Consider the following 14,987-nt stretch of genomic DNA (forward strand, 5'->3'; position numbering starts at 1 on the left):
TATTCATACAATGTGTAAGTAATTTTTCAAAAGATATATTTTGAATATTACAAATTAAATAAATAATATATTTTAATGTTAAGAAGTTTTGACAATAAGTTCAATTTTACACTTTATTCTCAAAAAGTTTATTTTAAAAGATATTCTATATTTGTGTTCTTTTTAATTATATGAGTTTGTTTATGAGAATAAATTAAGCATGTGCAAATGATAATTATAGTTTAAAAAATTATGATTATTGGATTAATTCAAACATTATTTAATTCTTTAAGTTCATACATTTTGAAAAAGTATAAAAGAAAATTGTATATCTACAATTAAATTAGTTTTTGCTGTGACATTTGAGAGAAAAAATCATATATTTATGTCACATTTGAATTGAGAAAATGGAAATTTATTTAACTTTATGAGAAAATTTATAGTTGATATTAATTTCGATTGGTTGGACAAAATCATCTTTGCAGTATGTGTAAATTCTATATATATTACAAGTTAAACTTATGATACTTATAACTATTTATTATTATGTATTACGATATTATTAAGATGAATTTGCCTCCTTATTCTTCTCAGATTACTTAGTTCTTGAAGAATTATGTGTAAAAATATTAATATAGTTCCTGAAGAACTAATACATATTTTCCTTTATGGGCAGATAAAGAATTAATGGTAAAAAAAAAAGACCCATTGATCTACATTAGAACTTCGGTTTCGAAAGAGTCTGAAAAGTAATAGCCTGATCGAATTAAAATCCATAATTATATATGAATTAGGAAGTACTTGGACTTCCAAGTGATAGAGGTAATTAGCCTATTATATGCTAGTCACTGTTTTTGAAATACATGAATAAGGAAAACATGTTTTTATGACTCACACTTGAGGGGGAGACTGTTGAAATACAAGTGTGAGTTGATGTTGGATAGAGTTTTACTTGAAACTTGTTACAATAAACCAGAAGTTTACTCGCCTAATTAATGTATAGTTGGGGTGGCTTGTCTGATTATCATAAATAATATATATGATGTAACAAATTATTGATGATTATATATCGACATTCATTGAAGAACCAGAAGATTCTTCATGAATAGCCAACATATTATATGATCCAAGAATTCATATGCTGCTTATTTTCAATGAAAAATTGATTACATTGATATCACTAGTTATGATATAAAATGAATCTCTACATTTCTGGAAATATATCAAATTCAGATATATGAGCCCATATCAATAGCATGCAAACCATACAAGTATTTAATAAATTTGATAGATGCATCTATAAGATGGTGACATGTATTATTATTAATTTACAACCTGAAGTTTGCAAAATTATTTGAGTAATCATTACGTTGAGTGCACAAGTTCCAGACTATGAGATCCAAAAAATTTCTATTGAAAAAGATTGTGAATTTATATCCCAGAATTTCAGTGATCAACATGCATTTGTTAGAAAAATAATTGAAAAGTCTACTTAACAGAACGATCTGGCAGAATTATTAGCCTCCATGAATGGCTAGATCAATACTTTTGAGAACAAGATCTTCATCTCAGGGTTGGCTTGTTTAGTTTGATATGTTGCAACATTTATGCAAATCAAGCCAATAAAATTCTCTCAATGAAATTGGCTTTTGGTCAGGAGCCAAATACTTTCCATCTTAAAAGTTTGAAAGTGCAATGCTTATGTCTATTGATCCACCACAATATACATATAGATGGATATAAAAAATTGGAATGAATGTTGGGTAAGAACCTCCTTCTTCTTGTTTGTATTTAAAAGAAACAAAAGGGATGTTTCTAAAAGAAGCAGATGAATTGAGGAGACTCATACTGCATGATTAATTGATTGTCATTCGACAAAATTTTCCCACCATGAGGGGGGAGAAATTGAGTAGCTGGAAAAGATAACATATATAATGCATTATTATTATCAAGTATAGATCCTCAGATATATGATAGTATGAACCAGAAATTCATCAAAGAATGCATCCATGAGATATTACAAAATATGTGCCAGATGCTATTACTAACCTAAATGAGTATTACTAAATCTCATATTCCAGTTGAAAATACTCCAATTAGTATAAATAAAAGTGAGACATGCCTGAAGTATGAGAGATTAATCGGTTCCAATATAATTATATTGAACAAAAAGGAGCATGAAATTTAAAAGTTATATTAAGGAGGCATGTGCTCTATAAGAGTATTGAGACATAACTAGTTGAAAAAAAAGAGAGCCCTAGAAGAGTAATGAGACATAACTAGTTGAAAAAAAAAGAGAGCCCCAGAAGAGGTTCAGGTACTTGAAAAGTAATGAAGAGATCTCAATAAGTTATGTCACAAGAGGAAAAATGAAACCAAAAAGATAAAGTTGTCAACAACGTTTTTGATAATAATATCGCGTGATTTTAAAGAGGATCTTATATGAAAGTAGAAATTTGGCCAAAAGCAAAAGGAAAGGAGAAAAGATGCAATGGAAATATAATTATTATTTTAATATGTGAAAATTATGGACCTGCAGTCCAAACACATCAAATACAAAGTTATTATGTGACATATGAATATTTTTGTGAAAATAAAGAATTTCACAAAGGTCCAGTGATTATGATTAGGCATAATATTTTGTGATGGATGCAATAATTTTTGCATATATTACTAGTTTGGCAGTATATGAAAAATAAAATATGCATCTGTCAGATATCGTTATAGCTTATACATCTGGCTCACTAAATAATAAAGTTTACATGAGAATTCTTGAGGGATTTAAAATGTCAGAAGCATTTGTATAGAAGAAAATCATCCAATGCTTAAAATATTATGTTGAATAAGATAATCTGAGTATACATATTTGGCTTAGAAAAATGTATTAGAAAATAAATAATTTTGTATTTTACTTGACCCGAAGATCAAGTTATTAAATGCATCAATGATTGCACAATGATTAATTTTGTTATGATAATTTTGTTTGCAAAATATATTCAACTAAATAGATTAGAAGTCCCATATATTTATTCTATAATAATATTTACATATATTGTCAATATTATGGTAAAGATAAGTTTCTGCAGGTATGCATGTGAATAACGAAACTGAGATTGGATATGCAGTTCTATGAAACTATTACATGATATCATTTTATTAAAATTAAATTAATTATGTCGATACAAGATATATTATAGTATTTTTCAGAATAAACTTTCTTTGCAGTTTTCTCCGTGCAAGTAAAGAATATATTGATAATTCCACATATCTAGAAGATATATTAGAGGAATACATTTCAATATAATTTGATGATGACGTACTATGTATAGTTCAGCTAAAAAGAAGATATGCTTGAAAAGGCATTGGATAACTTGAGAAATTAGTATACTCTATTATGATAAAATGATAGAGAGTGATGCTGTTGACAGGGGGAGTAAAAGTGATGTTGTCATTAGGGGGAGTAAATATCATGTTGTATTCTTTTCCTTAGCCAAGATTTTGTCCCACAGGGTTTTTCTGTTAAGGTTTTTTTTAATGAAGCAGCTTCAATGTATATTGTGTATTCTTTTTCCTTCACTAAGATTTTGTCCCACTGGGTTTTTCCTAGTAAGGTTTTAATGAGGCACAATATTTGTTTATGAACATCCAAGGGGGAGTGTTGTAAATATTATGTTGTGTGGATGTTCATAACTCCTTAGCCCCTTGGGATTCCTTCTCATGGTTAATGGCATTATACCTCATAACTCCCAAGTTGAAGGGTTTCAAGTATTGATTTCCTATAACCTCCAATTGTACAATTATGTTGCTTAATTCCTTTCTTTATGTACTTGTAACTCTTTAGGTTAGTCTTTAATATTGGGGTCCTATAAATAGGAGATGATGTACACACATTTGAGACAATGAAGTGAATGAGAACTCCCCCTTAATTTCTCCTCCAATTTCCTCTTAATTTCTCCATCTCCCTCATCTCAATCTTTGTACTTTTCTCATTTTTCATAACAAAACGTATTTATAATCATTTTTAAACTTGCATTTCCCCTCACAAACAACCGTAGTAAAATGGTCACTGACAGTATCAATGAGGACATATTAAATAAGTTGCAGTGATTTGGTAGGCAATCCTATAACATGTCGTACGTGGCTCCGTGCATTCAGTCTCATTTTTTAATACTATCTCTGCGGCTTAATATAGAATACTTCTGAATAAAATACATAAACTACTCCCTGTATCATTTTAATTACAGTTAGCTACATCTCTTCTGCCTCTAAAACCTACTCTTCTAGTCCTATTTATAAGACACTTTTAACATGTTTCACACAGACCAAGAAAAACTTTAAACTATATTAACTATTCATTAAAATATAGCAACTTTTCAACTTTACCCCTATTTAATATATACATCTTTCAACCAAAAAAAAAACTATTTGCACTAAAAGAAATGAAGGACAATATAGTATATTCATGATAAAAATTTAATGAAGTAACTTATAAATAGGACCCAAAAAATCTTCTCTCTCTGTCCTATAAATAGGACCAGAGGAGTATATGAACATCTCTAGAATCGATAGTCACAAAACACAATTTTTTCTTCTATTTTTAAGATTTTATTTTCATCACCAATACAAGGGCTGTTTAGAAAATTGCTTGATGTGGTTTGGACATGCATGAAAAAAGTCACTGATAGAGCTGGGAAAGAGGATAGATCAGGAAATATCAAGTCTTTTGGTTAACAATTTAGCTACTAATTTCATTGCTAATAGAGCATAATAGCATCATGCAATCTGTAATAACCAAGCCTACTTATGAAATAAGACTTGTTATTGTTGTTAAATCCTCTCACTATAAACAAAGTGTATACTAGGAAAAAGAGGGGAAAATAATTGGTGAAATTAGTGTATAAGACTGTTTTTATTTATTGTAAATGTTTTTATCTTTTGTATAATACTATAAGTAATAAATTATTCATTTTAGAGATAATGGAACTAGAATTTGATAGGGCCATTATTTAAGAAATCACAAATTATAGTAATATATAAATGAAAACAATAAATACTTTAGGGAAAATCCCAATTAAATCCATCTAAAATAATGAAATTCCAATTAAGGCTTATACTTTTAATGAATTCCTAATTAGGCTAAGAGGCCTAATTAGGGATTTTCAAATGTTGCTGAAAGACTAGAATGCCTCTTTGTAATCAAAATGGAAAATTGAATGTAGGTGTAAATCTGATTTTAGTTTTAATTATTCTAGTAGATTTACTAATGAGGACGTGGTCTTTCTTAGATTTTATGTCAAATGTGTATTTTGTAATTGTGAATGTTATGTCAACTCTAGTAAAATTTGATATTGAATAAATCTTGGAGACCGGAAAATTGAAGATGAATTGATGAGTCTCAATGTAAGTCGTGAAATAGTAAAATTAATTTTGAAAGATATTTAAGAATTCCATGAATCTTTGATTTGATTTTTTTCTCGCACAAAAAAAAATCTTTGATGTTGTTAATCTTTTACATTTGAAATCGTAAAATTTTTATTAGTTCCCATATTTTTGCAATTCTATAGATATATAGAAATTATATATATTTTTTATCTTGAATTTTTAATTATTTTTTATTGACCATAATCGTGATTTTGTTTTTGTTTTTTATATGATAATGTTTTTGGCCAAATTTTCATGTGATAATGTTTAAAGAAAAAACATGTTAGTTAAATTCAATTAAAAGAATTAAAACTAAAATTAGGCTTTTTAATTATGAAGGGCATTTTGGTCTTTTAACAACATTTAGAAATCCCTAATTAGGCCTCCTGGCCTAATTAAGAATTTGTTAAAAGTGTAGGCTTAAATTAGAATTTTGCTATTTCAAATGGATTTAATTAGAATTTTCCCAATACTTTATAAGTTAGAATTAATGTTTTATCAGATTCCGTTTTTACATGTGTAAAGATAAACACGGAGAAGTACAAAATTAAATTAAAATATTACTCCTCCGGTCCTTATTATAAGACCCAATTTGACTTTTTATTTGGTCCTAATTATAAGACCCAATCCATTTTCTCTCTTATATTTATGTATTTTTTTCCAAGATAATCCTTCTAATAATGATAGTTTTAGCCAATATACTTAATTAGCAAGGATATTTTAGGAATAACAACACTTATTTATTATAAATAACCAACTTAACTTACTTCCTTAATCTCCTCAAATAAGTCAATTGGGTCTTATAATTAGGACCGGAGGAGTACAACAGATCTATCACGGTATCAAACTTCAATTATAATTTACCTGATTATTTCACTCATACAAGAAATTTGTACACTAAACCAAAATACCCTCAAAGTTTAGCTTGTTGTGCTATCAATTTTTACTTTCCAAATACCCCCATAAATCTTTCTCAAGAGAATTACTTTTCCTTGCATCGTACGTAATTAAAAAATCAGGAATATAATGAGTATTTGAAAGAAACATACCTTACGCATATTGAGGATGGCATAATTATAGATCAAGTATCATCATGCGGAGAAGCGAAAAATAGAAATCACCATTGTACCACATTCCACATTTTGTTGAAGAAAACATTATTACAACCAATATAAAATACTCCAATTAATATTTTTTTTATAAAAAGAAAAATAACTACAGTTTCTATCTTATCCCTATTTATTAAAAAAAACAAACATTTGTCAGATATCTCAATTTTTTTGGGTTAGTTTCCTATTTTGTCCTCATTAATTACTTTTTTAATGATTTATTTTAATACTCAATATACATGTTTATCATCTCATTTCACAGAACATCATTCTTTTTATTTTAGTAATTTCCTTATTCTTTTCCTTAAGCTTATAATTTTTTACATGCATATAGTCTTTAACCAATTTTAACTAATTTCTTATCCATGTGATTTGGTTCAATATTTCCTAGAAAAAGGAGAGCATAAAAGATGCAAAAAATACAATATAATATAATGAAATAAAACAATTGTAAAATATGAAATAAAAAAATACACAAAACCAGTCCAAATAAACGACATCAAAAAATTACTCATGAACCATAAACTAACAGTGGCTTTTCAAAGTACCCACAAAAATATTTCAAATATCTTTTTCCTTGCAACGTAATGAAAATATTTATTTTCCAAAAAAAAAAAACAGAGAGAAAGAGTACTTGTAGCTTGTAGAGGGACATATCAAAAGTAAAGACTATACACAGTAAGTGGAACCTCAACAATTGAACATCAGAAACACAGTCGTTGCATAACCTCTCATCAAAACTCATTCTATTCGCTTTGAAGATCACAAGGTATTCTCATTCAGTAGTGAATTATTTTCCTCATTTTGTTCACTTTCCTTTAACTTTGCTCATGGCTTGTCAGATTTCAAATGCAAGATTAATCAATTCGTCAATTATTAGCCTTTCAAACATTTTTAAATTCTACTTATAGAACTTTTCTGAAATTAAAAATTAGTCCTTAAAAAGAAATTTATTACAGCTTAACTTTTAAGTTTCAAGTAGGCATATCCTTTATTACTAATTTGTTTAATTACTTTTCCGTGGGAAAAAAAACCTGTTTATTCTCTAGCTCTTTGCTTCTAACCACTATCATCAAACTTCGGAGTTGACTCGCAAAATTCATCATTTTTATAAAAATTGAATTTTTATATATCTAGTTGAAATTGAATTGGAACACATGTTTATATATCTATGGGCTTCTCTATTTCTGAAGTCAACAATGGTTGTGCTTGTCGACACAACAGCAGGAGAAAGCGCTTTTTTTAAATAAAAAAAATTATGAAGATTGTCCAGTAACTTATGTTGAAAGATATACATTCAATAATTGAAAGATATACTTTCAATAACATTGAAAATTAACTCATTGTACAATTATTCCAAAACAAGGACAATTGTAATACACGCTGAAAGGATGGGCTCATTTGAAAATTTGATCTAGGTGCAAAATAAGGGCACTCTAGTCATAAAAAATTAGTTCTCATGATTCTATGGATATATAGAGCTTCTTCATATTAACCGCGGCAGTGCTACTTCCTTTATATTGAATGGAGAGTTCACTGCCAGTTTATAATAGCCGATCATATCAAATTTAATTATTTAGATTTCATATTTTTTGAAATCGATCCCTCCATTCTTAATTATAATTATCTTTGAATTCTTAAAAATTTATAATACAATGTGTCATGCAAATTGGTATGAAAACTCAATGCGGGTCAACCAATTTAATCGATAAATGAATCTCATGACTGATCTGATTAAGAGTTTTGGACAGGCTAATCAAGTTAAATTTTATATTTTTGTCTCTCTTCAGTCATATATGTGTTTTAGTAAATCCATTTTGTTGGATTATGTGTGATTTATATATACTTGTGAATTAATGTCTTTTAATCTAAATATTACTTTTTTCAGGATTAGATATGAATTTTTATATATCTTAATCAAATTATATTATTTTAAACATGATAGATTAGACATTGGGTTGATCTTGGCTTGAACCAACTTATCCTTGAACCATTTCCTCCAACAATTTAATGATCTGTCTGATTTTCAGTACCTATTGCAATAATGGTTTCCCATTTTTATACATAAATATTTTGGTAAGTGATTTTGTAAATTATTGGATGGAAAAGAGTTGATATTTTATACCTAATCAGAATCGGCTCTATATTGTGTTGTTTGTGATAAAGAAAACGAAGAATAAGGGATCACAATCATCATCATCATTATTATCATTTTACAGATGGTGCAACAGTAAAGGCTGAATAAAATCAGCAGGAGAACATAAATTTTCAAGGACAGAAAATTAAAAATATACTACCAAGCTTCAAATGAAGGTTGCTGGTTTTATACAACTTGGAGGATGGAACATACAGTTTGAGTGATGGTGAGAATGAGAAGTATGATTGCAGCAATAGAAGCCACAGTTTGCCAAGGTGTGTTGCAGTAATCTCTCCTCAAAGCTGCCTTTTTCTTGTGCCAAGGATCTTCATAAAACTCATTCAACCTTTTGGAAATGTCAAGGTGTTCTGTATTGAAATTGCAGTGAGATATATTTTTCCCAAGACCGTTAATTAATGTGGCAACCTCTTTCGCATCACCTAGCCAGTTGCTGATAATCTTCTTATGAGCAAGAACCTCCACATCTTTATTTGTGTTAACTAGGTTGCCCAATACAAGCGTATAGTCACAAAAATATGTTTCAGACAGATAATGACACTGTTCTAAAGCCATCACATTTCGGAACAAAAATTCAGTCTTATCTGTGACTTTAATTTGAGGAATCTGTAGAACAGATCCTGAAAATTCCAAGTCTAGTAAGCACTTGCTTGTGCTTACCCCAAACTTCACTCCTGCCTCTTGTAGCTCATTGGCACTATACCTAAGCATATCGGATCCACCCGTTTCGAAGAAATCCCTTCCTGGTTTAATTATCCGTAAATAAAATAATCTAAGAAGATCTGTGAAATGCTCTATCTTATGATCAGGCTCTAACTTTTGCTTGTTAAGCCAGTCAAAGTTGGAATATGTAAGCTCAAGAAATGAAGGGAGATCACCTCTATGATTACGAGGAAAGGCTATATTGTATAGCTCTTCAAGGAAAAAGAATGGAAGTTGATTCTCAAGTAAAAGCAAATCATCACATATATCCTCTATCAACAGTGATTGTGATAGTTTAGCATCGTGTGTCAGCTGATCTTCATAGTCCTCATAATCCATAATAAAGAGTTGAATGATGAAAGCAGAATCCACTAATATCAGTTTCACAAGATCCTGCTTGTCATAGTTGATGCTCTCAAAATAAGAAGCACGGACCTTTGGCTCAGATTGTTTCGCTGACTTAACCAAACTGTCCAAGTCTGTCATAGCATTTTGTGCAAATCTCTTAAACATTATTTCTTTGTGCCTCTCCATTTCTTGGAGCCTCTCATCACCATGATGGAAAGGACCAATGGAAACCACCTTAGGAGTGTAAGCTTCCTCGTTTTGAAGACGGATCTTTGTGGGCACCTTGTAGATACAACACAAAGGCGAGAAGAGACCATCTTCGCTAATCTCTGTCATTGCTTTTATGTCTATGCTGATCGCCTCTTCTTCCGTCTATACATCAATTTAGATTCAGAAGGAAACCTCAAATTATATATTAGCAAAGCAATGAAGGTGACCTTAAAGCTTAGGAAATATAAATGTTTTTCTTTTCTCAATAACTTAAATGTAATCTCATCACCGTTTGGTAAGAAAAGGACAAAAAAAGGCTCCAATGAACCTTACAAGGCGCGACCAAATTAAACGCAGTGTAACAAAATTAAGAGAAGCCATCACGAATGAAAAGCATTAGATGCATATATTTGGAATCTGACAAGTGTATATCTTTGAATGGAAAAACAAAAATGTGGCTAAAGAACTCTAATAGCTGAGGAATTATATAAACAGAAGCAACCTTAAAAGTAGTAAGCACAAAGAAACTTGAGAAAACAAGAAAAGGATTCGGAATCAAAAAGTGTTGGCAAAGGATAATGCATACTTGTTGTTGTTGCAAGTGATTGGAGGATAAATCTGTAGGGTGAGGTGAGAGAAGTGGCCTCTTCAGCTCCACCATTTGTTGAGCATTCTCAGAGGCCATCTCTGTTTGGTTCATTCCATGAGGCATCTCCCAGTGACTCTCAGTATGGATTGCTTCTGCCATCTAAACTTAGTCAACAAAACAACAGATCCAAGCGATAATGATGAGCAGATGTGAAGGAGGATAAGAAAGTCGATCTGCTATGCTCCGCAACCCACAACGTTAGCCTCAAAAAATACAAAAGAATAAATAGACGCCGTGTCTCAGTTGAAGCGGGTCAAGTCAAATTTTTTCCTGTTTGATTTGGCAGTGGCGTTTATTATTGATTTCTTGCTTGTACAATTAGTTAATACTCCTTCCGTCCCATATTATAAGCAACAACTACTATCTTTATCTTGTCCCTCAATATGAATACGAGCAACTTTTAACAGTTGTTTTACATTTTTATAACAAATTTCCTGTTTTGCCCCTAATAAATACTTATTTTAATATAATCTCTTTTCTTTATATATTCTTTCTCTTTCTTATTCTCCTATCATAAATAAGGGTATTTTGGAGAGAAAAAAATCTAATTTTTACACATTTGTTATCTTTAACTAATTTTAACTATTACTTTGATTTACGTAATTTAGTACAAGATTGCTCATAACATGGGACGGAGGGAGTATAATAATGTGCTAAGTCAATTGCGTTGGTTGGTGTTTAGGGTCACATTAAAATTTTATTTTCCTTCAAGCCCAAAACAAAAGACTCCAAAAGAGTTTGTAGAAATATGAGTTAATTGCAGTAGAAACTACCCACGGCACACTTCAAGTATATAAATAAATGTGTGCGCGCGCGCAAGTGCGGGACAAATGGAGGAAGTTTTGGTGTTGCAGAAGCTGCAACAAGTGGCTTCAATGTGTGAAAGTTGCAAGAACATGGATTGGATTCGATGGAAAACCACGTCTATAGGACGTCTGGAGCTTTATGTTTTAATTTCAATGATTCTAATTGAGTGCTTTTGTAAAGGCAATATCTCTATCAATAGTAAAAAATTAATTACTTGAGCAAATTAAAGAGCCTTTGCCAAGGAATTGCTTTGATACTTTGATGACCTGCGTGCTCTTCTTTAATCTTCATAGAATCCAAATCTGCATTGGCAAAAAAGAAAAGGATATTGTGTTTAGATTGTTTGATCAATAAGCTGCAATAGGTTTCCACTAGGACGATATGCACTTTAAGTCTGCTTCTTTTTTATCAGACCTTTAGTTTAATTTGCTGCTTAATAATGCTTCTTCGTTCTTCTTATGTTTAAGCTTTACTTTCTTGTGTTTCTACCTTGAGTCTACTTTAGGCAATTAAACTATATTTTTCCCATTACAAGTTAATTACCCTTTTAAAAAGTTTGTGATACTTCTACAGCTGTTTTTAACAGTGTTACAGCTCTAGGGACTAACATTTTAAAATTAACTAAATTTCAGGAACTAAAACCACATGTTTAAAATTTGAGAGACCAAACTAAAATAGACCTAAATTTCGGGAACCTAAACTTATATTAATCCTTAACTAAATTATTACAATTTATTATTTCTCAAGACTCGAACATTATGCGTAAACATTAAAAATGATGTTTTTGGCACCTAAGTTGCTAAAATATATATTTACTGAAGAATAACAATAAGGAAAAACTAATTTGTTAGTGCTTATTGTTTTACTCAATTTTACTTCAGGTTCTTATAGTTTTTTTTTCTTTTTGCTTTTATTGAGTCCTTATTGTATGCTTAGCTTTTATGAATGTAGTTTATGCTGGCGTGGCACACATCTTCTTCCTCATCTTCCTCGCCCCCAAAAAAATCGAGTCTCCTTTTATGCAAACGCTGTTATTCCCTCTCCATCATCGCCCTCTTCTCGCTTGCCTTGCTGAACCAAACCCCCACTCGCCTTCTTGCTCGCTTCCCTTCCATTCTCACTCTCTCTCCTTCCTTTCTCTCTCTACTACATTTTGGCCTTTGATAAGTTTGCAATTTCCAACTAAGATTTATTAACTGAAGAGTAAGTATTGGTGATATATAGCATTAGCCTTGAGATGCCACAGCTACTGCCCATAGGGTAGGTAAACCTGAATTTTTCCTACCAATTTTGACATAGGTAATACACAATGCGTAGAGGAGAGAGGGATGGCTTAAACAATAGCTAGAGAGACTACATTAGCATTCCAACGGCTTAGTCTCATTTTGATTTTATCCACTGCAAACTGATGACTATCTCTTTTAACCTAGTCTCAAAAGCTTAAGAATCTCATAATTAACTACTATGCGACGGCTTAGGGATATTCCATCCCAAACTATACAGACTCAATCAACAATTTGTATACGTAGTAATTTTAAACATTTACTCGATGGCTTGACCCCAGATGGACATATTAAAACAAAAATATTTTATAACATAAAAACAATCCTAGTGCCTTGTGAGAACCTTGTTGATAGATGATCTTTGAGTACCTCTATAACCACTATCTGAATGTGGAGGCATGCCCTGGCCTTAATAAATTCTTAGGAACCAACTCACATAAAGCTTTATTCATAAGAAAAATACTGCTCTGGTCCTATTTACAGGGCAGAGAGAAAAGATTTTTTTTCTCCTATTTATAAGTCACTTCATTAAATTTTTACTATGATTGTACGATATTGTCTTTTATTTATTATAGTGTAGATATAGTTATTTGTTTTGAAAGGTGTATATATTAAGTAGAGGTAAAATTAGAAAGTTGGTATATTTTAATGAAGAGTTAATATAGTTTAAAGTTTTTCTTAGTCTGTGTAAAACATGATGGAAGTACCTTATAAATAAGACCAGAGGAGTAATAAGTATGGTGGGATTGATTATAAAAAAATACCAAGCCTAAATAACCACATATAATTATAGGCTTGCAGTGAACCGTGCATTCAAAATAAACAAAGGAGCACAGCCGCATTTATTATATGTTCCTTACTTTCTGGCTTTCAATATGCATCAGAGTCATCTTCAATACGAACCAGCCCGATCCACAGAATCATCCTCCTTCGAGCATTCAATAGGCTTTAGTACTCCTCATTCTACACGTGGGAACTATTTTTTTAATCATTAGAATGCCCTTGAACCTAAATCAAATTTTCCGATGAACCCATGATACCGGTTGCTCTCTTCTTCCTTTCCTGATGAACTAAATCAGGGAAGGCTATAAATGAAGTTCCGAAAGTTCCAAAAACCTTTGCGTAAAAGGTGAAGTGACATATTCTCTTATCCATAAATTGTTCAACATAAGATAATTCGTGAATTGATTATGATTTGTAGACCAAGCATTGGGTCCATTATTTAGCTTTTAAAATCAACGTACATATCACATACAAAAATTATGAAAAAAAAATTACATTAGTTTATTATTCATAGTAGAGCGGGACACCAGCCTAATAATCACGGCCCCACCTCTTCAAACTGGTCAAAGAGCAGCGTTGGATGGACGAAGACTATGGTTTAGAAAATTGCTTGACGTGGTTTGGACATGCACAAAGAGTCACTGGTAGAGCTGGGGAAGAGGATAGATAAAAAAATATCAAGTCTTTTGGCTAACAATTTGGCTACTAATTTCGTTGCTAATAGAGCATAATAGCATCATGAAATCTGTAATAACCAAGCCTACTTATGAAATAAGACTTGTTATTGTTGTTAAATCCTCTCACTATATAGTAAACAAAGTGCATACTAGGAAAAAGAGGGGAAAATAATTGGTGAAATCAGTGCATAAGGCTGTTTTTATTTATTGTAAATGTTTTTATCTTTTGTATAATACTATAACTAATAAATTATTTATTTTAGAGATAATGGAACTAGAATTTGATAGGGCCATTATTTAAGAAATCACAAATTATAGTAATATATAAATGAAAAGAATAAATACTTTATAAGCTAGAATTAATGTTTTATCAGATTCCGTTTTTACATGTGTAAGATAAACACATAGAAGTACAAAATTAAATTAAGATATTACAACAGATCTATCACGGAATCAAACTTCAATTATAATTTACCTGATTATTTCACTCACACAAGAAATTTGTACACTAAACCAAAATACCCTGAAAGTTTAGCTTGTTGTGCTATCAATTTTTACTTTTCAAACTACCCTCATAAATCTTTCTCAAGAGAATTACTTTTCCTTGCATCGTACGTAATTAAAAAATCAAGAATATAATGAGTATTTGAAAGAAACATATCTTACGCATATTGAGGATGGCATAATTATAGATCAAGTATCATCAAGGGGAGAAGCGAAAAAGAGAAATCACCATTGTACCACATTCCACAATTTGTTGAAGAAAACATTATTACAACCAATATAAAACACTCCAATTAATCCTTTTTTATAAAAAGAAAAATAACTACAGTTTCTATCTTATCCCTATTTATTAAAAAAAAA

General features: G+C 30.6%; 1 protein-coding gene across 1 annotated transcript; it reads right to left on the reverse strand.

Moving 5' to 3' along the window:
- Positions 1–8,832: 8,832 nt before the first annotated feature.
- On the reverse strand, positions 8,833–10,672 carry LOC114719607 (UPF0481 protein At3g47200-like). Its single transcript, XM_028905152.1, has 2 exons — positions 10,511–10,672; positions 8,833–10,086 (listed from the first exon to the last, which is right to left on the reverse strand). The coding sequence occupies exons 1-2, from the start codon at positions 10,670–10,672 to the stop codon at positions 8,833–8,835; spliced, it is 1,416 nt and encodes a 471-aa protein (XP_028760985.1).
- Between the last annotated feature and the right edge of the window lie 4,315 nt (positions 10,673–14,987).

This window comes from Neltuma alba, unplaced genomic scaffold (genome assembly GCF_004799145.2).
Source record: "Neltuma alba isolate B1F8T4 unplaced genomic scaffold, ASM479914v2 tig00000307_pilon, whole genome shotgun sequence".
NCBI classification, from domain to species: domain Eukaryota; kingdom Viridiplantae; phylum Streptophyta; class Magnoliopsida; order Fabales; family Fabaceae; genus Neltuma; species Neltuma alba.